The sequence below is a fragment of the Culex pipiens genome, chromosome 2, assembly GCF_016801865.2.
Source record: "Culex pipiens pallens isolate TS chromosome 2, TS_CPP_V2, whole genome shotgun sequence".
Classification (NCBI taxonomy): domain Eukaryota; kingdom Metazoa; phylum Arthropoda; class Insecta; order Diptera; family Culicidae; genus Culex; species Culex pipiens.
The window spans coordinates 214,121,953-214,148,641 of NC_068938.1; the positions used below are offsets into that span (position 1 = coordinate 214,121,953).

Sequence of the window (26,689 nt, forward strand, 5' to 3'; positions counted from 1 at the left end):
TCGAGAGTGAACACACTGTGGACCGGCTCACCTTGGATTCGATTATATTAGCGAAGAAAGAAAATTGCTAAACACACACACAGTCACACTCGGGTTTTTTTTTGCGTGTGGTATTGCTATTCGCACTCTTACCTGTGGGCAAACGATTTTTTTTTCTCTCTAGAAAAGCAAAGACGCAAAGTGATTTGCCAAATGCAAAAACGACAACAACAACAAGTGTGCGGTTCGTAGCTGGTCGCGGCCGTTGAAGTCTCTCTCCTGCAATTTGGTGAAAGGGAATGGCGTTCGCTGAGATTAGGGTGGTGAGTTGGGGTTGAGTGAAAAAAACTGTAGGCTGTGGTTTTATTTTTTTTTTATTTAATTTAAATTTATTGCTAATTACGGTACACGTGGCGGAAAATTCCGCGCTCTAGATTGAGTTTTGTGTCTCTGTACTCGTTCGCAGTAAGTCTTTCGACGATTGTGGTCAAAATGGTTTGTTTTTATTTTTTTAAATTTTATTCTTTTTTTCATTTTCTCATATTTTTTTTCTCGATAAAGTAAAAGTCATTTTTCAGGAATTGTTAAAAGTGCTGCAGCAATAGTTCTGAGCCGATATTAGGGGAGAGGAATGCATTACACTTGCTACCCTAACGTATCGCTTGTCAAAGTGCTAATAAAAAGTTGTTGTAGTTGATTTCTTTTTTTTTCTTTCTCGCAATTTTGTTTGCATTCTCCTCACGTCACTTAAAATTACGCAGTTGCACAGTATTTACATTTTACACAAATTAAAAAAAATACATAATTTGAAAGGAGTAAGAGGCAGAGTAATTAAAATTAAATGTCGCTTTTTGAAAATAATTACGTTTAAAAAATATAAACATTCTCCTCCGCGTTCAATAACATTAAGGGGGCATCCGCTAACTTGTTTTGCCTTTTTTTATTTTGTTTCTCATTTTTTAAATTAAATTATAAACGACGCAAAAATATCCACAGCATGATTTTTTTTTCGCTCTCTCAATCTCTTCTTTTGTAGTAATATTAGTGTTGATGTTGGCTTGTTCGACGGACGTGGCACGCGCGAGCGCGTCTCCTGCTCGCGCTTTTTTGAGAGAGAAATTGTTTGGTCGCGCGAGAGATTTTTGATGTTGGAAGTGTTTGTGAGAGAGAGTGGAGACGCGCGTCTTTTTTGTGTTGATGTTTCGCGTGCAATATTTTTCATTTCGGAATTTGTCGAACATTGTTTTCGTAATGACACCAATCTTCCCGCTTTTTTAGAGTGGAGTGAGAGCAGGGGAAGTGGCTTTATAAGTCTTGTTCTTTTTTTCGATTTATGTTAAAAATAGTGGGCAAACGAGGGGCTAGACGATAGTTTTGTTTTTAAAAATTGTGGAAACGTAAAATAGTCAAGCGAAAAATTGTAAAAAGGTTGCTAGAAATTTTCTAGGGAAAACGGCTAAAATTGGAAGTGCGAGCTGACTTAGAAGAATCCATCGCCAGTCGGGTCGTTCAACCACGGGTAGTTGTTGGGGCAACGCACGCAGGTCTGCAGGTTGATGGTCTCCCCGGGAACTTCCTTGGAGGTCAGCTTGCAGGAGTTGGGCACCCAACAGGCAGGCTTGGCGTCGACGACGCACTTCTCCCTCCAGGGCTCGAAGTTCTTGACCTCGGAGACCGTACGTGGGTTCTGGATCCACTGGATGACCTGGGTCATGGTGACGAAGTACACATCGTTGTGGTTGGCCAGGATTTCGTCGATCCAGTACACGAACGCGTCCAGGAACTCGGGGTTGTTCTTCAGCCAGGCGGCGTGGAAGTACAGACCAAGCGGGGCACGGTTCTGCTCGTAGTGACGGTCAAAGTTGTGGTTCAGGAAGTTGTAGAACTGATCACCGGTCAGGATGTTGGAGCACGAGTCCACCATGGCGCATCCGGGCAGGTACTCGTCGTTGGTGGGATCCTCCCGACGGTCCAGCTCGTTCATGACCATCTCCCAGACGGCGTGCGAACGGGTCGGGCAGCTCTGGAGGTTACCGTGGCAGCGATGGGGCATACGGAAGTACATGGTGTACGGCCATAGCGGAGGGTTGGACAGCGGAGCGGTGATCGTCGAATCGTACAGGAAGGCCTGTTCCTCCATCATGGTGAACTGGTTGTTACCTCCGACGCGCAGGTACGGGGCACGGACTCCGACCACGGAGTTGTCGGTCAAGTTGGCGTACTTCTCGATGATGATACGCATACCGGCCATCTCCTTGGCCCAGTCGTCAACGGTGGCGTTCGACCAGAAACGCTCGTCATCGTTGTGGCTAGCGGGGGGAAGAAATTGTGATGTTAGGAATTGGGTATTGAGGTATTGAACCTTGAGGAAGATCAGAATTACGAGCAATACCAAGTATTAAAAAACTGGAATACTCAGGGTAATGAAGGACAAAAACAGTCGGAAAGAAGATCCTCTACAGAAGGGTAATCAATTAGCCACTTACGTGATCGAGTGCACGGCAATCTCGTGTCCCTTGCGGTGCGTCTCCTGCACGGCCGAGTAGTTGGTGTACTTGTGCGAGACAAAGTACGTCGCCTTGATGTCGCACCCGTTCGGGTTCTTGCGCTTGCTGCTGAAGATCTCCTTGTACAGGTCGATGTTGTTGTTGTTGATCGCGTCGTCGAACGTGATCGTGATCATCATGGGGACGTCCTTGGCGGGCAGATCGCCGGGGATCGTCGTGCCGTCCTCGGAGCAGAAGCAGTCGGGCAACACGCACACGGCCGGGTCACAGGGCGGGGCCCGGTTCGGGTCGGTCTCGATGTCTGTGAGGGGAGAGAAAGAAGCGGATCGTAACTATCGCGGCAGTTCAGGGTTCAACCGCCCCGCGGGCTGTTCCCAAGCGCACTCTTTGTTGGTGGTGTCGTGCAGAACCTCAATTGCGAGACGCGATCAAGTCGCGACATGCGATGCACATGTTCAGCGCTCAACAGTTTCGAAAGATTCTTGCTGCACATTCTTGCATGTCGTTGAGCTGTCGTATGTGTGACGAGGTCGAGGTGTGTGTGAGTGGGGTTTTAATTGCACCTTCTGAAAGCTTTTACGGTGTTCTGAAGTCGCGCGCGTGGTTCTTTTTTTCGGTGTGTCTCCACCGCGCGGAGTTGCATCCGACTTCATTGCACAGTTAATGGGCCTCCGCGCGCGGGGGGAGTGTCGACGATGACGTGGGGGGATTGCGTACAGTTAATGTGAGTGCAGGGTGTCCTTGGGGCGGAGTCTTGTCCAATTTCCTTGTTCCTTGTCGGTGGGGTCGGGTTTCAGGTCTGGGTACCGTAATCAGTTGCTTGGCATGGACAAAGGAACTGTTTTACAGAATGATTAACTGTTTTGGAGTTAAAACTTGACGGGCATCTTAATTTAAGGACTCAGACTCAGATATTAATGGACTTGAGGATCAACCAAGTTCTTTACGACAATAATGAGATCAAGTAGTGATAAAGCGGACTTCAGTGTACTTTGTTTTAATGAATGATATTCTACATGATCTGAAAGACACTTTTTACCATCTTTTAGCTCAGATATTGAAGGTCTGGATGATCAACCGAGTGTTTTACGATAATTTTAAGGTCCGGTAGGGATACTGGGGACTTCAGTATACGCTAACATGTAAATCATAGAGATTCTGAAGGATTTAAGACTCGTTTATCCATCTCGTTGCTCAGATATCGAAGGTCTGGAGGATCAACCGAGTGTTTTAAGACAGTTATAAGGTCCGGTATGAATGCTGTGGACTTCAGTATACGCTAAAATGTAAATGATAGAGATTCTGAAGGATTTGAGACTCTTTTTAACCACCTAATTGCTCAGATATTGAAGGTCTGGAGGATCAACCGAGTGTTTTAAGACAGTTATAAGGTCCGGTATGGATACTGGGGACTTCAGTATACCCTAACATGTAAATCATAGAGATTCTGAAGGATTTGAGACTCTTTTAACCACCTAACTGCTGAGATATAGAAGGTCTGGAGGATCAACCGAGTGTTTTAAGACAGTTATAAGGTCCGGTAGGGATACTGGGGACTTCAGTATACCCTAACATGTAAATCATAGAGATTCTGAAGGATTTGAAACTCTTTTTAACCACCTAATTGCTTCGATATTAAAGGTCTGGAGGGTCAACCGAGTATTTCAAGATAATTATTGGGTCTGGGAATGATTCAGTGGACTTGAAAAGGGTGGTACCCCTTTTCTGAACCTTTTTAGCATAGATGAGCAATTCTCTACAAAACCGGCCGATTTCGACCATATTTATTTTTTGTATTTTTTGATTTGGCTCAAACTTTGTGGGGGCTTTCCCTATGACCAAAGAAGCCATTTTGCATCATTAGTTTGTCCATATAAATTTCCATACAAATTTGGCAGCTGTTCATACAAAAATGGTACGTATATATTCGAAAATCTGTAACTTTTGAAGGAATTTTTTGATCAATTTGGTGTCTTCGGCAAAGTTGTAGGTATTGTTAAGGACTATTTAGAAAAAATAGGTACACGGAAAAAAAAAATTCCCGATTTTTTTATTAACTTTTTTTCACAAAAACTCAAATTCCCAAAATAAGTATTTTTTGATTTTCGAGATTGTTTGATATGTTTTAGGGGACAAAAATCCGCAACTTTTGAGCTATAGAGAAACATGGTCGAAAAATCTGCCGCCGATTTATAATTTTTTGAAAAACTGGTGATTTTTGGAAAAAATCGAAATTTCATACATAAAATTTTTTTGACCTCATTTTTTATGCAAAATTGAATTTGCAATCGAAAATTACTTTATAGATTTTTCGATAAAGGGCTCCGTTTTCAAGATATAGCCACCGAAAGTTTAATTTCAGCGAAATATTTGCAGTTTTTCAATTTTTAAAAATAGTGACCATGAGTGACCATTTCTAAAAATATTTTTTTTGAAAAGTTCAGAAAATTTGCTATAAAATTGTCTAAGAGACATTGAAGATTGGACCTCTGGTTGCTGAGATACAGCGGCTTAAAGAAAAAGAAACACGAAAACTGAAGTTTTCTAAGTCTCACCCAAACATCCAACAATTTTCTAATGACGATATCTCAGCAATTTATGGTCCGATTTTCAATGTTAATACATGAAACATTCGTGAAATTTTCCGATCTTTTCGAAAAAAATATTTTGAAAAAAATTAAATCAAGACTAACATTTTAAAAGGGCCAAACATTGAATATTATGTCCATTAAAAATGCTAGTATTGATTTAATTTTTTTCAAAATATTTTTTTCGAAAAGATCGGAAAATTTCACGAATGTTTCATGTATTAACATTGAATATCGGACCATTAATTGCTGAGATATCGTCATTAGAAAATGGTGGGCTGTTTGAGTGAGACTTAGAAAACTTCAATTTTCGTGTTTCTTTTTCTTTAAGCCGCTGTATCTCAGCAACCAGAGGTCCAATCTTCAATGTCTCTTAGACAATTTTATAGAAAATTTTCTGAACTTTTCAAAAAAAATATTTTTAGAAATGGTCACTCATGGTCACTATTTTTAAAAATTGAAAAACTGCAAATATTTCGCTGAAATCAAACTTTCGGTGGCTATATCTTGAAAACGGAGCCCTTTATCGAAAAATCTGTTAAGTAATTTTCAATTGAAAATTCAATTTTGCATAAAAAAATGAGGTTAAAAAAATTTTATGTATGAAATTTCGATTTTTTTCCAAAAATCACCAGTTTTTCAAAAAATCATAACTCGGCGGCAGATTTTTTGACCATGTTTCTCTATAGCTCAAAAGATGCGGATTTTTGTCCCCTAAAACATATCAAAAAATCTCGAAAATCAAAAAATACGTATTTTGGGAATTTGAGTTTTTGTAAAAAAAAAGTTAATAAAAAAATCTGGAAATTTTTTTTTCCGTGTACCTATTTTTTTCTAAATAGTCCTTAACAATACCTACAACTTTGCCGAAGACACCAAATTAATCAAAAAAATCCTTCAAAAGTTACAGATTTTCGAATATATACGTACCATTTTTGTATGAACAGCTGCCAAATTTGTATGGAAATTTATATGGACAAACTAATGATGCAAAATGGCTTCTTTGGTCATAGGGAAGGCCCCCACAAAGTTTGAGCCAAATCAAAAAATACAAATAAAATCCATTTCCGGTTTTGGTAGAGAATTGCTCAGATGTTAATGGACTTACAAAACAACCGAGTCCAATATGGTAATAAAGAGGATCGGCATAGATTCAATGATCCTCTTTGTACAAATAATAAAAAGGTTGCAAACTTTCTCACTGCCAAGATCAAAACACCATCAATCAAGTATTGTCCAGTCATGCTTTCAACAAGCCGGATCTGGGCAGGTCGGACAATGCATGGCAGTTCAAAGACAGGTGTCAAGAGACATTCACCACGTCGTCAATAACCGCGTTCCTTTTAACTAGCTAATCACCGTGATTAGCCGATCCGAAGCCGGCCCCCGATCGTACGATCGTATGTGATTAGAATCCCACAAACCCCACAATTACGGGGTCGAGGAAATCAATCCACACACACCTCGTTATAGCGCGTGACTAATCGTGACAAAACACCATGATTTAGCATAGGTAACGGTAAGGCACCACCGCGTCGGTTTCGGTTCGACATATGCAAAACAAGTCTCCGCGATTACGAAACTCCCGTTATAGCGCTGCATCGCGTGGGTCTTCGCCGATGATGGGTGCATTGTATTTAATTGCCAGCGATGCTCGCCGGACTTTTTTACGGTATTTAAATTTGCATAAATTGACGAGTCCGCCATTAATCTTTAATCACGACCCGAAGCGGTGATGCAACCCCGCAAAGTCCAACCGATCATCGCGAGGTTGAACTTTTGAACTGCGCAGGTTCCTGGTCTTCAACGGTCGCGCAACCGTAAATTACAAACCGTTTCTTTGCGCGCAATTAACCTTGAAGATTGTTCGCTGCACTTCTGGGAGAGTCGCGTAAACCTTTCACATCACGTAACGCCGAAGAGATTGGAGGAAACGACGATCCGGTTGCATCCGGTAGCGAATCAACACTTGCTGTAACCTTATAGCCGCTATTGTGTCCGGTGGACCTTTCTAAGTGCACCAAAGTGCATGCAACAGGGAGGGTGAAAGCAAGTGCCACAAGTCGTCCACACCCTGAACACCTCTCTTCCTCGTTGAAGGAAGAGACCTTTACGGTCAATAGCACCGTCACAGGGTGGTTACATGTGAAAGGGAAAGTGTCCAAGTTGTTACGTAAGGGTTGTGACCTGCTGAAGTCGTGGTCGAGGGGACACATTCATGGGCAGGTTTAAGGTTGAGTGTCCAGCAGATCCTGAAGATCGCTTGAAAAAGTGCTGTCCTTGGTGCAAAAAGTTAGTTTTTTCGCTCCAACTATTGACATTCGGCTCGGGTCTATTAAAGCGCGAAAAAAGCGCACACAAAGTCGATGGTAATTGACGTGTTAAATTAGTATTGTCTGTTTCGGTTTGCGGGGGGTTGTACTGTGCCGTCCAGCTGACCAACTGCTGGTGGCTAATTGTGGGGGACTTGAATCTGCACACGCGGCGGTGGTGGCTGAATATCAACTTGAATGTCGACGGTGAACAAGTTGGGCTCTCGTGAAGAGTGTTGCATAACTTGTACACTGATCGACCCGGTCGATGTCGTGTTGTTGTTGTTGTTGTTGCGATTGTGGTGATTGGGAAGTGGTGCCGGTTTAATGGTGGGTGATATGTGGAAGGATTTCAAAGAAGTTTTTTTGTATAAGCTAGTTTTTTTGTTTTTTTTTTTTTGTAAAATGATTATAACATTTTTGCAAAACTTCTTACAGTTTCGAAAGGATTTATAAACTTAATATTTATTTATTTTTAAATTACCAAAACAAATTAGTCTAATTTAAGTGCAATCAACCACTGTAAAATTATCAAATGAATATTCTCAATATTCAATAAAATAACTCAATCTCATATTGTTTTGAAGCATTTTGTGGTTGATAAAATGTAACTATTTTGATCAAAATTCAATAAAGTTTTTTTTAAATCTTGTTTTGATAACACATTTCGTGCTTGCCATTTCATAACGGCACATAACTTTTTTAAACAAGAGTATGTTCCTTTTACACCTTATGTAAACTGTCATTTGAGTGAAAAGGATACAATATTGTTTACAAAAGTTATGTGCCCTTTTGAAATGTTTGGCTCCATTTAACTCATTTTAAATGCTCTTCATGCAAAATTGTTCAATGAATCCAAAAATGTAGTCCATTTCCTGATTAAATTCATTTTTTTAAAGAAAATCCTTTCGATTTGGAGCATAAAAGTAATACTAATTTTCAAAATTTTCCTTTTTCGCGTAACTTACATTTAGAGCACTTCAAAGCTCAGTATGCTTCTAAGCAATTTGGTTCGTTTTCACGACTTTCTTTGTTCTTGCAAATAAATCTTCGTCAACAGTTTTTAAGAATTTCGTACTGAATTTCAAAAAAAAAAAATGATTTTATTTTTATATTTTTTTATTTGTATCATACATTGGGGGCTGTCCATCAGGGTTGCCATATCAAAATTGAAAAAATCTGGCCAAGACCAGAAAAAAAATCTGGAAAAATCAGGCAGACGAACTTTAACAGTTATGATTGGGGAAGGTGATTGAGGATATGAATTGATTCAAATGCTTGCAGCATTCTTCATTCATATTTTCAAAAAAAATCGTTCATTTGAATCAAAAAGATGTTCAAAATAGGCAGAAAATGTAAAATCTGTCAAAATCCCACACAGATAATAATAAATCTTAATTCTGGTTGAAACTTAGAAAATCTAGCATCCCCAGATTTATCTGATAATCTGGCATCCCTGATGTACATAGGAAAGTGTTATTAAACGTTCGAAAATCTGTATCTCGAGAAAAGATTTTCTGATCTATTTGGTATCTTCGGCAAAGTTGTAGGTTCTATTAGGTTAAGGTACATTAGGTACAACACTTTAAAAAAATCCATTTTTTAATATATTTTTTTTCACAAAAAAATGATTCTGAATAACTTTACCCCGCTAAAATTTTTAAATTTTTTGCTATGTTTTACTAGTTTTAGCAGACAAAACTGCATTCCTTTGAGCATTATGAAAAATGTTTTTTATTTGGCCAAATGAATATTACATCGAAAAAAAAAACAAAAAAAAAATCATTTCAAGATTTGAAATTGAGTTCTAAATCGAAAAGTACTACAATATTTTTTTTTAAAGTAGCCGTCTTTGAAAAAAAAATAATTCGAAAAGCTTATAAAAATCTTTTTTTCTATATTGCTGATCGGACCTTGGTTGCTGAGACCTTGCAAAGAATAAAAATGACCAAAAACGATTTTTGTCGAAATTTTCTCATTTAAAAAAATATGTTTTCATATTTTGTATATCACGACTTAAACATCAAAAGGGTTTTAATCATATCTATCTATATATATATAAAATTTCGACGAATCAATTCAACACGGAACCTCGGATCGAGGTGCTCTTTGTTGCGTTGGGTTCGTATAAGTCCAAGGTAGGGTTTTACGCCAAAAAGTTACAACTTTGGCCACTCCGGAACCGATTCCAGAAAACCTGCAGATTCTAAGGGAAAAGTTACGTAAATTTAGATCATAGGAGGCTGAAGAAGCAAAAAAGTTAAAAACGTCAACAAACGAAAAAAAGGCAGAACGAAGTTTGTCGGGTAAGGCTTGTTATATATAAAATCGGTACAGTTAGTGGTGAGATAATTGTGTGCATATTTTTTTATTAACCACCTTACTTTCACAATTAAGAAGTTATTTTCTCGAGAGATTTTATTGCCTTTTCTCAGCAAGGTGAGAATGGCAAAAACAATATTTTTATACCGGTTTAAAAAAAAGAATTGGAATAGTTTTTCTTTCGCTAATCCATTGTATGGTTCAAATTTAAATTATTTTCGTAAAATATACTAGGCAAATGAGTATTTTGTTTCAAGACTTGCTCCAAAAAAAAGGAAGCAATAAAAATGGCATAATGCAATTCCGAAACCACGCAGACACTCTAATACATTATATTAAGTGCTCATTAATTGTATAGTGTTGCCAAACCACCACAACGTATTTTAAAATTTAACCATTCTCGGATTAGTTTTCAAATGGACTTAAGAGCCATTGATAAACAAAGCCCTTTTTGCATCAGTGTTCGACCTTTTTACGATCAACTAATTTCAAAAATACTTGAGATTGTTCATCAACACGTCTTTCAAGTGGCCTAATTAAAAAATAAATGAAATTTTGTTTCAATTTGGAGAAAAACGAAAATTAGTGTCGGAGGTCACGGTGGCTCTTACGGCTTTTTGAAAACTCACCCGAGCATTCTTCAATAGTTTATTTTCATAGTAAAAACTGGAGACAAAACCGAACTTTTCTATATAATTGCGATGCATGTTTGGAATTTTGATGTTGATAAAATACTTAAATTTTCAGAATCCTGAATTTCCAAAAAAAAAAAAAAAATAGATGCATTAGAATTCTTTTGAAAACCGATTCTAAATTCTCTGCAAAACTTTTAAACAATTCAAAATTAGTATTCACAAATTTCTGCATCCACTAAAAACCTTGGCACCACTGCTGCCCCCAACCAAAAGTAGGTAAATTTCTCCACCAAAAACCAGTATCCAGTGCCCTGCATAACCCGTTCGTTGGTTCGTTCGAGGCGAAGGCAGACAGGTTGCCTGCCTCCAACTCTAACTCTACGCTACTCCGAGCTCTCCAACGTCAGCCCGGTATCTCAAGGCAAAATTTCGCTTTCGTTCGGGTGTAAATATTTGTCTGGCCGTCTGGTCGTCGCGCATGCCGGCTGTTGCCTGGTGGGTAGTGTCTTGGAACTTGTATCTCAGTGTGTTGTGCGCGCCAGATCACGGTGCACCACTAGTCGACTGACCTATTACGAGTCCCCCCGCTTGAGCCGCTGTTTGCCGATCTCGAGCGCGTGATTAGACCATGTGGCAGTCGTTGAGAGGTTTTTGAAAACACTTACCGCACGAGTTCTCGTCCGAGCCGTCGTTACAGTCCTTCTCGCCGTTACAGAACAGGCCTCGCTCGATACAGCTACCGTCACCGCAGGCCAGGAATCCGTCCTGGCAGAGCGGCTCGTCGGTGATCAGCAGCGGCTTGATCTTGCGCTCGCGGTTCTTGCTCTTGCAGTTCTTGACGGCGTCCTTCCAGTCGCACGTCTGCTTCTCGATGTCGAAGAACAGACCGGCCGGGCATCGGATCGCTTGCAGGCCCTGGGGAGTTGAAGGGAGAGAGAGAGAGCAGACAAAGGCCGGTTAAAAATCGTTAAATATGGATCAAGATAAGCGGGGTGGTACAAATTAATGCATTTTCACGCGAGGTTTACTCAATTGTGTGAAAGATGCGATGATGGTTTGCGGAAGTTTCGTGGTCGATTAATTTTACATGATTGAGTTATTTGCTTCATCGCGCGGTGATTTTTCATCTAGATGAGTGAGTCCATACTTGCAGGGTAGAGTTATTAAAGCGTATAAGGCGTAACCAATAAAAAGCATATTAATTTAATGACTGACTTTAAGGGTTGTGTGATACGAATTTTACTGCTTGATGTTAAGTAAAGCATTCTGAAAAATCTAATTTTTTTTATTAAGCTGTAATTTCTTTGATCCGGAGACATTCAAATATCCAAATGAAGTTTTTATTGTATTTTGTGTTGTTCAATGTTCAAAATTACTGCTCCAATGAGTTTGTAAAGATTTTTTTTATTTAAAACAAGAAATCCGTAGGCAACATTAAAGGCAATTATGTCAAAATAATATTTTGATAAAAAAACTCAAGTTAATAAATACCCCAACAGAATATTCTAGAGTACTTTTTCAAAGCAATATTTTGAAAAAAGTAAGTGAAATTATTTTAAATTGCATATTTTTAAACAATCGATCCGTTCGAGTATGTATGCTGATCTTGTAATTATTAATTATTTCTCTATTATTATTTATTTTATTTTATTTATTAGTTTTTGATCACTCATTTAAGTTAAAATTTCTTCGGTGTACAGTCATGCCACGGTTTTGCACTGTCCCGGTTTTGATTCGTACAGCTGCCTCGGTGAAGCACAGAGCTTATGGGATTTAGGCTATATGCCAGACATTGGCTATAATCCTATGAAAAATCTTCCAAACTTCCAAAAATTATAGTGTTTTGGAATCACAGCTGTCCATTGTAGTTAGAATTACATGAAAATTTTCACAAAAAACGTATTTTTCCGGTATTTTAAAAATGCAATTATTCTTAAAAAAATGTTCAAAATTATTCTTAACGCAATTTGGTTATCAAATAATCGGGATCTTTTCATTCATTTCGAAAGTAATACAATTTTTTGAAAATATGTACTCAAAATTTTCACAAAGCTTTTTGCAATATGGGTTTGAAATGATCGGGATTTTTTCATGCATTTCGAAAATTATAACATTTTTTTAAATACTCAATTTTTTCACAAAGATCCATATTTTTGAACAAAATACTCAAAATTTAAGTTTTTGCAATGTGGGTATCAAATGATCGGGAATTCTCATACATTTTGACAATATTTAAACAAATGTTTGAAAAAACTAAAAAAAAATCATAAAACTACGAATTTCCGAATACTCCAAATTTCAGTTTTTACGATATGGGATCAAATGATCGGGATAATTTCGTATATTTCGAAGGTGGCTAAACAAATTAATGAAAATACTCAATTTTCGAAAAATTCAAGTATTTAAAAAAAGTGTAATTAACTTCGAAATGTATGAAAAAATCCCGATCATTTGATAACCATATTGTAAAATACTGAAATTTTGAGATTTTTTTTTCGAAGATACTTAGTTTATGAAAATTTTGAGTATTTAGAAAATATGTGTTATTTTTTTTAAATGAATGAAAAAACTCCATCATTTGAGTCTCATGTTGTAAAATACTGAAATTTGGATTATTTTTTCAAAACTCGTAGTTTTGTGATTTTTTTTAGTATTTTCACAAAATTTTGTTATTTTCAAAATGTATGAAAAAATTCCGATCATTTGATACCCACATTGAAAAAACTGAAATTATGAGTATTTTTTTCAAAAATTCGTAGTTTTGTGAAAATTTTTAATATTAAAAACAATATATTGCTTCCGGAATGGATGAAAAAATTCCGATTATTGATACCCATATTTTTTTCGAGAAAAAATTGCATTTTCGAAATACAGGAATAATACGTATTTTTGTGAGAAATTTCATGTAATTAAAGTTGCAATGGAAAGCTGAAATCATCCCGATTCTAAAAAACTATAGTTTTGAGAAGTTTGGATGATTTTTCATAGGATTATAGTCAATGTCTCCCATAAGTTATTGAAAAAAGTTTAGTTAATATTAAAAAAAAAACTATGAGATTTAACAAACAAAATTTGCAAATGAATAAAGGTTTATAATTCTTTGCTATTAAAATTTATCCGTGAAATTCTCTGGATCTCTGTTTTTTATGGTTCTTGATTCGGTTATGTTTTTGATTTTGCGTAGAAGGTTAATTTAGGCAAGAAAATAAGAAAATATTATATGGGAATGTATAATATGGGATTAAGAAAAATGTTCTTTTAGAAAAGCAGTCAAAAGTTGATAGTTTAATAATACATCATAAATACATCTCTGAATCGTGATGCAATCATAAGTTGATATTATCTATCCATTTTATCATTTGTTTGGGTAAGAATTAGTTTGAAATTGAAAGTTTTTTGGTTGCAGACCAAATTTGAAATTATTTTGAACTAATTTGAATTTTGACATTCTTATCACTTTAAAACAAATTCGTTACGTTTTCGCAAATTAACTTTTTATCCTCTGTCCAAAAATGCCAACATTTGGGCCACAGTGCATGACTACAACAGTTTTATAAATGCTATGATTAGACAAAAATATATATGCTGTACATTGGATTTTTTCGAACATTATTAATATTGTGAACTGGTCCACAAACGAATTCTCAATTGTTTTAAGATGACTGCACGTCTATTTCCGATGATGTTTTGAAGTTTTTCGAAAAATTATTGAAAATATTTGCAGCGGCCTTATAAAATTTTCCAAAATTATTTCTGAATGTGAAATTGCATTTGTAATCAACTGATATTTCTATTTTTTTTAAGTGCACTGTGTTGGAGTTTAAATAATTTTTGGATTCATTTTACACTTTCATATTTGAATATTACTTATTTTTGAGTAGTTTTACCTAAAATTCAATTTTATCATTTTCTGATGTATAACTGCACATTTTATTTGACATAAAATCTGTCACTATTGTTTTTGTGCATTTGACATTCATATACATGAAGTTCAATAAATTAATTGACGTATTTTCAAAACTCCGTACAAACCACCGTATCAACCTGTGAAGGTCAATTCAGAATCGCACCCCCATTTACGATCATTTAGTTGCAGTCCATTGAGGCAGAATCTCCCCCGAACAACAACTAATCGTTAAACTCGCTGCTATTGCTTGCGTTGCGTTGCGTTGTGTGGATTGCATGTGAAACTAATTAGCAATTTCATGGGACCGTCGCATACACTGTTGTTGCCACTAAGTGGCCATATCGGGTGGAACCAATCGGCAAACATTGCCCGGAGGGGGTGCATCTGCTGCAGCATGTTTGGGAAATTGTGAGTTGCATCGCGATGGTCTTGAAAGTGTGTCTGCCGCCGTTGGAAATTGCATTGAGCTGATGCAAATCCGTTTCGGACTTTGCTGAATGGTTATTTGTAGGTTAGGTTTTGCGAGTGATTCCTTTTGTGGTGTAAGTGGAACTTGAGATATTCATTCGTTTTGGTTCTAGTGTAATTCATGGTCAAGTCTCTCGTTAGTGAGCTTCAAGTCGCAAGCTTTGCCCACAATACAAATCACTAGAAATGGAGGGTACTTTAGACTAGAATTTGCATTTGACTTACCGACGATGTGCACTGGATGACGTCACGGCAGTTGTCGCCGTCGCCGGCCACCAATCGGAACCATTCACCGGCGTCTTTGTCCTTGCAAAGCTCTTTCTCGAATGACTCTTCCTTCTTCTCGCCCTCCGACTGTCGTTTCGTTCGCACGCTGGCCGTGGCTGAAATGATGGGGGGAAAATGAGAGAAATACGAAAAATTAATTACAATAATTAAGGTTAAACTGTTCACCGGGAAGCTCAGATATTGCAGGCCGGAAGGCAATCAACCGTTACGACCAATCTTGTGCCAATCAATCTTTTTGGTAACACTTAAAACTTAAAGAAAATAAAGAGGTTGACGCCAAGTTTGTGTTGATTTTGGCAAATTTGAAATCATCATCATCATCCTTATTTTACCGAATTCAACAACCAATCGACAAATTATCTAACAATTATTACAGCATATTATTTTTGGTAGCCTAATATGCCGACAAACTCGATAATTGACTCGATAAACAACAGTCATTTTGCGTGTTTGTGTATGTACCTAATAAGCAACTTCCTTGTGCAATCAAAAATGTGCTGAATTTGAAGCGGGGGTAGATCCGTGATTGGAGCTTGTTTTTCGTAATATTTGCAGAAATGATCGTTTATTTTGGTTTCAATTCTGCAATGGTGACCGCATTGCATTGTTCATATTTGGTGGTTGTAATGAAGCCGTTATGTTTGTTTTTTTTTTCAAGGTTTATCTTCTTCAATTCTTCATGAAATGAAAAATCTTTAAAAAGCCAATACAATATTAAACTGGAAAAGCAGTATTTAGCCAAACAATGCTAATTATGCTAATTGATTCTATTTTCAAAGTGCTTGTTTTGCTGAAGAAAAGATTTATTAAGGAAAAACCGTCGTATTTTCTTTAAAAATCAAAATCTGGAAAGCTGATATTTTTTTTTATTTGGAGAAACTTTGTCAATCAATACCTTACATCCCAATAAGCCATTTTGTATAATTGGTTTCTCCTTATAAGTCTCCATACAAATTTGGCTGTCCAGTGTCCATAGAAAAGTGCTATGCATGTATTCAAAAATCTGTGTTTTCAGAAAAGTTTTAAGCCATGATTAAAATGATAGGTGAGCAAAACCGCTTTTATTTTGGAGCCGATCATTTTCTTTCGCTCATTAAAATGGGCCGGTCTTTTGAACGACTCTTTCGCTTTTTTTCAAAATTTGGATTAAAAGACCTTTTTTCAAGAATGGTGTGATGTTTTTAGTTTTTTTCATTGGACTTTTATAAATTATTTGAAGAAATAAAATAAAAAACGAGAAAATACGCTCGAAAACCATAAGTCCTGACGGTTTTTAAATCAAGATTCAAAATCAAACCTTAACGTTTGAACTTAAATCTAGGGTTTTGGAGAAAATTGGTTTTAATTTTACAAAATTGCGTTTATTTCTGACAAAATTGAACAAATGCTGATATTTGGAGAAGAAATTCTTCAAATTTTGTTCTATATTCTGATCAAATCGATAAATTTCAAACTTTTATGGCAAATTGGATTTGATTTTTTCCAAAAACTCGTAGGCTATTTATTATAATTTGGTAAAATGGGGAAGGTTAGACATTTTAAAATGCTTAAATACTTCAGTTGATCAGTTGTACAATGAAAAGTTTTTACTTTATTTGGAACATCATTCATTTTTGGAATTTCAAACAATATCAGGAAACTGAAAAATATGAGATTGAAAACTCTTGAGTGGTGTTCAATACTTCAATATTCAATCAATATATATTGATGAGAAGGTTGCAATAGACCGAAATATGACGATTCAGCTCTCAAGATATCGGAAAATTGCCCATGCTTAAGCTGACGTTTTTTTATACCAAAGAAAATACACCGTGGGACATTTTTTGATAATTTTTTTATATGCATTGAAATGTATAAAATTGCATTTTCAATTCTCAAAAACAAATTTAAGGTTATTACAGTTTGTTGGAAATTCTATGAATTATATTTGCATACATAAAAATAGACACAAGTTTTCAAAATCATTACAGCTTGGGACGGTTCTTTCAAAAGACCGGAGTTTCAAAAAGAACCGCGGTTCTTTTTCCTGAGCCATGGTTCATTCGCTTTTTTTTAGTGAATCGGCTCTTTGAGCGGCTCGCTCAGTTTTTGCCCACCTCTAATTAAAATTATTCGAAAAAAATGGCTCCATTGAAAAAAAATGTTTTTTTTTTTAATATTTAAACAAACTTTAAACCCTTTAATTTTCCAATATTTTGTTTGTTTTAGTGGAAAAAAAAGTGTCAACTTTTGAGCAATGGAGTGACGAACGCTTATTTTTCTTCTTCAGATTTTTTTAAAATTAGGACTTTTATAGTGATTTTAATAATTCAAGAATATCACAACTCAGTAAACGGCTCTTTTTCTTCAAGGTATGGTAGATTTGGGCCCCCTGTACTCACTCTAATCGACAGAATAGATAACATTGTAAATTTGTATAAAAATATATTTTTTTTAGATGGAAATTTGAAAACGTGATCGCTTTCCCTTTCTTATTTTGTGCAAAATCTATAGAATTTCTCACTAGAACATTCAACTGCTTTATCATAAATACAACTATCATAAGTTTAGAAAGGTGTTTATCAATCAATGCTTAAAGCATTGACCTCAAACTTTAAGTTTATTGTATGGAAATCGAACCGTTCATGATTGCCATCGTAAAATATTTTAAAGGGAAAGGTTGCATCTTCCCCAGAATTCCTGCAAAACCTTCAAACTTCACCTTTCGAAAACAAATCCACTCCACACAATAGCTCACCACAGCATAAGGTTAAGCACGAAGTTTCGAAATGATAGTGTCATAAAAGTTGGATTTTTTTTCCTCTTAAATGTCACATCGACAAAATATTGGCTTATGCACCCCGAGTGCAGCAAAAAATCTGGGAGAGCCAGTGAACTTTCGGGCCCCGACAAAGCACGACTTTCTGATTATGTTCGATGTCGAACGAACGAACGATGATGCAAGTTCTAAGTCAGTCCTGAGGCAGCTCAGCATAGTTTTTTTCTTCTTCTCTAATCGATTCGCTGATGATGATGATGTTGTGCACGCGCAGCTAGATTGGGCCATATGAAGTCGAAGACGAAATCGACGACCAGGCAGCTCTCTGACATTTGATCTTTAGACATTTCAGCCGTGCACTCCCATAAATTGGCACCTTTTTCCCTCCGCCTGGCGGCGGCGAATGGAGCTGTTAACACAATGAAGACCTCACCTCACAGCTGTGTTGGCACTAGGTCTAAGGGAGGGCAACATATGTTTATGATTCCAATTTGGTATGCTTCACGCGCCTCCAATGCTGAGCTTTCGATGCTTAAGGTGGCACTCCTTGAAAGTCAGTCAGTGATGCTATGGCTATCAAACGATCGAAGATGACTTTCCGAGCAACTTTGTGGCGAACAACTTTGAGATTTATGTGGCAGTGAATTGATGAAGGTTGACATTTGGTCCCTGTGGAGATTGATACCGCTGGGTGGTTAATCGTGAAGACGAGTTTCACGCGATGGCTGCTACTGCCTGGACATTGAATTTGATTAATTTCTGTGCGATGTTGCAATCCAGTTGCTGCGATATTCGCGCTGTCAGGTTAAAAGGTTGAGTCCGTCTTTTAGTAATGCTTATTTCAACCCACCTGGCAGGTAAGAGTTGCGTCAGATGTTGTAACCAGTAAGTCAATCCACCAACTAAATATAGGCCAAATCGATCAAAAGTGGATCGAGCATGGCTGTGAATGCGCAGTGTTCGGCAAAATTTGTCCAACATGAAACGTAACAACTTGGTGTTGCGTGCGTGGTTCAATGGCAGAGTTATGATTTGTGTGGCTTTAACCTACGTCTCTAACCCAAGTCTAACCTAAGACTAGGTCGTTGAAGCAGCCACACCCTAAGTATTTACCGGTATAATCGTGTAGCGGGTTTGACGACTGTTACTGTGGGCTTTCGTTGTGTATAGAGTATGCCTGTGTATTGAGTTCATATCGGTTGGACTTTGACAAAATTAATAATGCTACGCTGTACCATGTTTTGCTTATTGGACTGACTTTAAGAACATGTTTAACAATAAGAAAAGTTGATCAAATACAATTCTCAATTTGTTTAAAACTGACTAAACTTTGGACTGTTCAAAAAAGCCTCTTTGGTTTAAAATAAAACAATTGACTCAAAATTGTTAGTTATTGTTCACAAAAAAGAGTGAAAATTCAATTCGAAAAGTTTAATTTCTACAAACTTAAACCCCGATAATTTTACCCAGATTATTGTGACCCCTTTACACTGAGCTCACACACACTACAATATGTTTGTTTTAACTGTGCACGTGAGCTACGTGTATAAATTACAGTTCAAAATTTTAAGTTTGACTTTATCTAACAAGAGGTGTACAAACTAAAAACTGTCAATCAAAAAAGTGTCCAACCATCAAGGTTTGAGTGTACCACTTCATTAATAACTAACGAATATGCTATACTCCACTTTTGCTGAAAGTTTTGACGTCTTTCATTTTTTTAAGAAAATAAAAAATATTAATTGCTCACAATTGAAACAACTGCACAGCTTTCATCAAATTTCCTTTAGATTATTACATTTAAATAGTCTGATGAAAATTAATGGTATAATAAAATTGAATGTTCATTATACTTGTGAACTAAATTATTCCAAAGAATTTCAAGTGCTCTAAATTATTCTTCAAAAGAAAAAAATTTAAAGTAAACACTAACACTAAAAACAACCATGTTACTTCAAAAAAATGTAAAGTTGCTCAAAAGCCTGGTTTAAGCAAAATACAGCTTTGTACTGGAATTCGTTACTTTGTATGTTTTTTATCAGTTCCTAAGACCATTGCGAATTTTATTTCAAGTTTCAAAAAATCGCTAACAAATCAAGGGGCTAAAAATAAAATTTTCATTGGACAAAAAAAACTTGTACAACTGATAGCAAACTATTAAAAGTTCTTTTTACATTTTTTTCTATTTTAAATTTATGTGGGCAGTTTAGACTTATTGCAAATGTGAATTTTGGGACCACTGATCAGAAAAAAGAAATCAAAATTTTGGGTTTGTTTTTCTTAGATTTAATAATATTTTGCCTACATTTTGATTCAAATTTTTTAAAGTTGGCTTTGCAATCTGATTTTTTTAAACTTCGTTTTTTTTTGTTTTCTTTGTTTTTTTTAATGAGGGGCATAACAAAGCTACCTAATAGCAAACCTTTATCAAGTTATTTCATTCAATGGAGTTAATAAAATTACTAAGCATGATTTTGAATCTCACAAGTTTTCTGGGAAAAAAATCAAGCTGATTGAAATTTTAACCGTACATTTTTATTCTGAAAATAAACGTTGAGAAAAAAATAATCTTGCATTAAACTTTTTTGAAATAGTTTTAAAACAAGAATATCTTCTTTGATCTTCGCTGCTTTGTTTATTTACATTTCACTAAACGTCAGTGCAAAGTTGAGTTTTATCATCTTACTACACTCTCTCCCCCTCAAAGGTATTTAAAATAAATGGATGAAAATAATAATAGTTTGATTCAAAAATATAGTCCAACGCAACTGGTCAAATATTTTTCATTTTTAATGTCTTAAAAACTGGTACCAAAAATGATTTGATATGAAAGGGCAAAATATGTTCATGGATTCTTATACGCTTCGAAAAGTTTTGATAGCTGCATTACTTGTAAAAAGGACTAAATCCCAAAAAAAGAAATGTCTCTAAAAATTTGTGAAAAAGGTAAACGAGAAAATTTCAGATGAATATTAAATACCTTAAACTGGAGTGACTTTGATATGATTTCAATTTGTTCTTGGATTATTTTCCAACAGGGTAGGTTTTTCTTAAGATTATTATTTTTAAAGCATATACATTTTAGGTAAAATTGTTAAAATGTCGGAATTTTGCCTGAAATGTATTGAAACTTGCTTTGTTTATAAAATTATCGATTTATATTGACCGATTCTTAGCGAAGGTACACCAAAATGTCACTTTTTTCAATTTTCAATGTGATTTTTAATATGAAAGATTTCATTTTTATTATGATGCAATAATTGCAATGTGCTTTAAATGCGTTTTCTTACCTCAAAAGCCAAAAATATTGACCAAATATGGTCTGCAAGCCATTGAATGGGAGAGGAGTTTTTTTCATAAATCTGCTCCTTTCGTTGTCCAGTCACGAAAAGAAATGGCTGGCAAAAACTCAAATTTCAACCAATTCGTTCAGTTCAAGGAGCAAAAGAATCGTTTTTTAATTAGTGATAATGTGTAGAAGAGCAAAAGTTTTTAAAAATCAAACTGGCAAAACTGTAGCGAGTTTTGTAGTGTGCCTTTTAAAAGTCCAGTTTTACGATGTTGTCCCGTCACGCTACATTTTTATTTCAGGGGAAGCACAGGTACTATATGGTTCATTCTGCATGATATTTCTTTATAGGAAAATCAATTATGTAATAACATTGGGGGGTTTCTTTTTTTTTTTTATTTATTATTGACCCTGTACGGATTCGAATCCCGTCTGTGATCTGGTGATTTTTTTCGCTTCTTAACCACTTGATACTACCAGTTGTCGTTTTTCTTCGAATATCGTCTTCCAAGTATTGGGGGGGTTTCTTCTTTTATTTTGCCACTATAGCCAAAACGCTGAAAAATCTGGGATTTTTTTTGCAAAGGAGCCGAAGAATCGGTCCATTGCATTTTATAATGAATTTGAAGCACGAATCACAAGTTTTCGCATTTTATATGAAATTTGTTCAACTGAAATTGCCTATAAATTTGGAGATTTTTTTTTTATTTGTGTTCAAAAAACACATATTATTTATTATTTACAAACTTATTTAACCTTCTCCTAGTGGAAAATTGTCCAAAAAATCCGAAAATGCATTCCGTTTTCCGATTAAAAAAGAATAAGAAAATCATGACACTATGAGAAGTATAAAATAATGACTTTCTCCAACATTTTCTTAACTATATCTTAACTATAGTCAACTAACTTTTTAAACCTTTCAAAATTTTATGAAAAGTTCTTTTTGAGGCACTTTGAACGCTTCTCCACCACGGTCAGTATGATTCTAAACAATTCCGTACGTATTTTAATTGTACTCTTTATTTTGGAGAAAAATCGCAAACCTATCAAAGTCACCCCGTTTTACGGTAGTATAGAAAAATATCAGGAATATCAGAAGTAAATTTATTCGTTGAAATAAAATTGTTCAAAATTATAACCCGAATAAATAAAAACATTGAAAAAAAGAATGACAATGATAGTTTATTATTATTAAAAATGATCCTTTGAACGTGAGCGTATGAGAATGAAAAAAATGATTAATGAAATTACATAATCTTGATCAAGAAAAAATGTTATAAATATCGATTTTCTTTCAAAATGTGGTCACTGACACACCATGAAGGCACATTTTTGCGCATATTACGTATTTCGCTGAACTTTTTTTATCATTCCCTCTTTAAATCTCTCTCAAAACACACTTCAGAAAGTGTTATGAAAGATGTCCAGGAAAGGCTGTGAACGATGACGGCAGCAACAAACCACCACGATATATGTGTGCAGTGCACTCTGTGCTATTTGTGGCCGAACCGGTTCTCTGGTCCAAGCCTTCCTTCGGCACTGCCAGGACAACTCCAAGTAGCCAGACGTGGCCACCAAATCTGGCTCATGGCTACACAACTGCCCGCCGAGCTCCGTGGTATGTGTGCGTGACAGCTGAGGTTCGCGAAATTCCACCAAATGATGTAATTTCGGCCCAAACCGTATAATTTTGACTCTCTTCCTCTCGTTGCAAGGCGAATTGGCCGCGCCGCCGGTCCTTGGGTGGAAATTCGCACTTGGACTCGTGGAAGGTCTGCCCCGCTAATTGGCGCTAAACAAATCGCGCCGAAAAAATCGCGAAGAATCTTGGAGGCAGTTGCATTGCTTGCAATTTTTAAACCATTTTGAAACGCATCTCAGAGGGGTGGAATCGAGGGGGTTACCAACCACCCCCTCCGGCAGCAGACACAGTCTCAGGATGGTGAAGAGAGGTAAAACAACTTTCAAAAGAGTGCAACGCCGCCGCCACGCGGAATCCAATCGGAAAGAGTCGGGGGTGCCGCAAGGCTTCTGGCTTTGCGAACGTAAAATTGGTAATTAGCATCCCTAGTGTGTCATTAGGCTACGCGGCGTTGCACAATTGGCCGGGCTGCACAAAGTCGTTCTGCCCAATCAACCGTGTTCAGGCGGTCAATGAGGGGGGTGATTTGGCGCCACCATGGCTGTGTGTAGCTAACTAGCCGTGGATGAGCACCTTTGGTAATCCTTTCTAGTAGTAGTAACAGCTGCTAAACGGCTTGATTTTGGCCGATTACACGCGATTTTGGGAAGAAAGGTGAATGTGGGTTTGTCGGTTTGAGCTATTTGGAACGAATTACGCCATGTTTGGTTTGGTTTGTGGCGTGTGATTTGCGAGGAAATTGGATTGCTTGCAGCGGGTTCGTCGCTTTTGAGCGTTGAAATCTTTTATTAAAGATGTTGCTTTTTGGATATGGAGATGCTTCTCGAAGAAAGCTTTTAACAATAAAAACATATCAAGGGTGCTAACGACTGGTGGATTAATACTCTTATTTGGTTCTCGGCTTCTCAATCCCAGCAGCAAGTATACCGAAATATGGTTTTATATTGAATAAAAAAAAAACAAAATTTCGTTTTACTTGAAAAGCCGAGAAGTAAATAAGTTTAAAATCATATTTATAATTCAATAATAATTTTTGAAAATGGCATTGTGATGGTGCTGGAATCAATATACTTATTTTTTCTTTCCAAGGATTTGCTAGAACCAACTATCTGAGAACAAGTCTAGAGTTTTTTTTTGAAAAGGTCCTATAAACCAAATTTTGTTTTTTTTTTTTGCTTTTTGAGTGTTTTTAGAGCCGCCTTGAGTCAGTGGTATTCAAAAACACTCAAAAAGCAAAAATTAAAATTTTGGTTTATTGGACCTTTTAAAAAAAACTCTGGAAGTTTTAATCTGGCGATGTTATTTTTGTTACATTAAATTTCTGATTGTCTTGTTATCAGAAACAAAGTTGACTTTATAGCTGTCGGCCACCATTGCTAGTACCAACCACTACTGTCTTCCTTTCAACTACAAGTGTTTGAGTAGAATTTTTAGAGCGCCCGCCGCGGAATTCGAACCAGCAACCTCTGGATTGTGAGTTCAGTGCGCGGCAAAAAAAAATCTTTTGTGCTTGCGAACCTTAATCACCCGCGAAAGAGAGAGGACACGAAACACGCAAAAGAAAATCGCTCCCGAACTTATCGAAAAAATCAATCAGTAGAAGATTTTTTGGAATTCTCATTGTTAGCACCACTTGAATCAATTTATTTCGTTTTGTTTACAATTACGATTTTTTTTCTCTTGGTGAGCGTCAAAAGATTCTCTTTTACTGATGATTCTTTCATCGCTGCTTGTTATTGATTTAGTATTTTTATTGTAAGTTAAATGTGTTATTATTTTGGTTGTTTTATCCTTCAAATATGATTATAGAAAATTTGGTATTAGGCTTCAAGAAAAAAAGCTTGTTCTGTATAAATATTTCATTTCCTTCTTTGGAAAATTCTAATCTCAATGAGATCATCAATATAAATAAAAAAATTTAACTCGCATCGCATTCTCTTTTTAAAACATGTGGATGATTGGAAAATGTTTTATATACACACAAAAAATAGTTCCAAATGTTACATCATTTATGATGTAACACTTTTGCACGTCATTAAACATTTAAATTCAAATGCAATTTGATGTAAATTTGCAACAAATTCACACATTTTTTTTGCCTGTGTAGATTAGAAAAAAAAATCTTTTCAGTTTCAAACGTGTTTTAAAAAAAAACTTAAAAAATGAAGCCTAAATATTATATTGGATTCTTCTTTTAAATCAATTGAAAAGTTTAAATGCATGAAATTATCTACAGAAGAGCTGAAAATTTTGATATTTTCAAAAAGTGAAGAAACTAAATTATCACAATAAAACATGTTTGCAATTTAGAAACCCAACTCTACAATTTTGAAGTTGCTCAAATCTATCATACCTTGAAGAAACTGATGCGTTTACTGACATGAACAATAAAAAATCGAGTTGTGTAATTATTTATGAATAGAATTTGAAGAATAATGCTTAATTTTCATGCGCTATTCTGAAACAAAAATCTTTAATTGGTATTTTTGGTATGACAAAAAAATGGCAAGGAAATTTAATGTATGATATTGCTATTTATTTAAATGTAAAAAAAAATGATTAAATTCTTTTAATAGATTATAACTGAATAAAACATACTTTTTTTTAAAATGGATAAATACATCACTTGGGCTTCATCCATAAAGTACGTCACGCTAAAATCAGCCAAAATTTAACCCCCCCTCCCCCCCTTTGTCACGCTTTTCCTATACTTACAACACGCAATGTCACACTTGCTCAGACCCCCCCTCCCCCCCTAGAGCGTGACATACTTTATGGATGACGCCTTGACATTCAGAAAATCATTGAAAAATCCTTAATAATCGAAAGTTATTGAAAAGAAATAGAAAGAAAAAATCAACAGACAGCTACCTTTATTTTTACATCGTTTATGACTTTGTAAACTTACATATATTAATTTAATATTTTCAAAAATGTTTTTATATTGTTATGAATATCTGGTTTAAATTGCCTATATATTTACATGGAACCATGGAATAAATTTTTTTTCAGTAAATAAAAATTATATATTTTTTGTTCGTTTTATTATGAATTAGATGTTTTAACATTTTTTTTGAATAAATATTGAATTGCTAGTAAGAACAGTTGTCCATTGAAACATAATTTATAATATCATAGTCTTACCAAGAATAACTGATCAATTTGAAGAAACAATTTAAAATTGTACAGTATGTATTTATTTATCTCAATTCATTTTCAACAGGCATAGTTGATTGTTAATTAATATGATTAAAAAACTTTATACCAATGCTATTTAAATTAAAATGTTTAGTTTTGGAATGATAGCACTCAATTTATATTATCCAACTTAAAAAACTTATCGCCAAAAAATACTCACCAGAAGCCACAAGGGCCAGGGCGCCAATTAAGGCTATAAATTTCACCATATTCTGTGCTCCTCTGCTCCCGTGCGTGTGTGTGCAACCAGCGGTAGGTTAGCACAAAGAAGTGAGTGTAGTTCTGTCTTTGTTGGCACTTAAGTCACACTGGTTCGTACACTTTCTTCCCGGTTGTTTGTTCCCGAATTTCCGTTTCCGAAGAAACACTTCTCCACCGACAACACTGCTGTTTTTTTTTCACACACTCTAGGACGCACTGTTCACACAGGGTTCGATCGTTTCGACAGGCTTAAGCAAGAACAGAAAAAAAAGAAAAGGATCAAAGCTGAATCCTTGGTTTTACGGCGTTCCGTTCCGTTTGGAGAACACCGCTGCTGCTGGCGTTGAGGCACTGGTTCACACTGAAAGCACACTGGCACGGGTTGGCCACTAGGGCTGCCTTTTTGGATCAGGCAGAAGCAGCTGAGCGGTCGGGCTGAGTGGGCCCAGAAAGCTGAGTGCAAGCCGGCGAGCTGAGTGGAACGCCCGACGACCGTGAGAGGGGAGAGAGAGCAACCCCCGGTGGTTTGGCACTACTAGCTGGAGCGTGTCCTCCTTTGTGACACGGACGGACGGACGACAATCGGACGCCGAAC

The 26,689-nt window shown here is 36.1% G+C and overlaps 1 protein-coding gene across 1 annotated transcript; it reads right to left on the reverse strand.

Annotated features, from left to right (window-relative positions):
* Positions 1-335: 335 nt before the first annotated feature.
* On the reverse strand, positions 336-26,689 carry LOC120416842 (chitin deacetylase 1). The gene is made up of 5 exons (XM_039578730.2): positions 26,054-26,689; positions 14,944-15,101; positions 11,009-11,258; positions 2,466-2,787; positions 336-2,288 (listed from the first exon to the last, which is right to left on the reverse strand). The coding sequence occupies exons 1-5, from the start codon at positions 26,100-26,102 to the stop codon at positions 1,460-1,462; spliced, it is 1,608 nt and encodes a 535-aa protein (XP_039434664.1). The 5' UTR covers positions 26,103-26,689; the 3' UTR covers positions 336-1,459.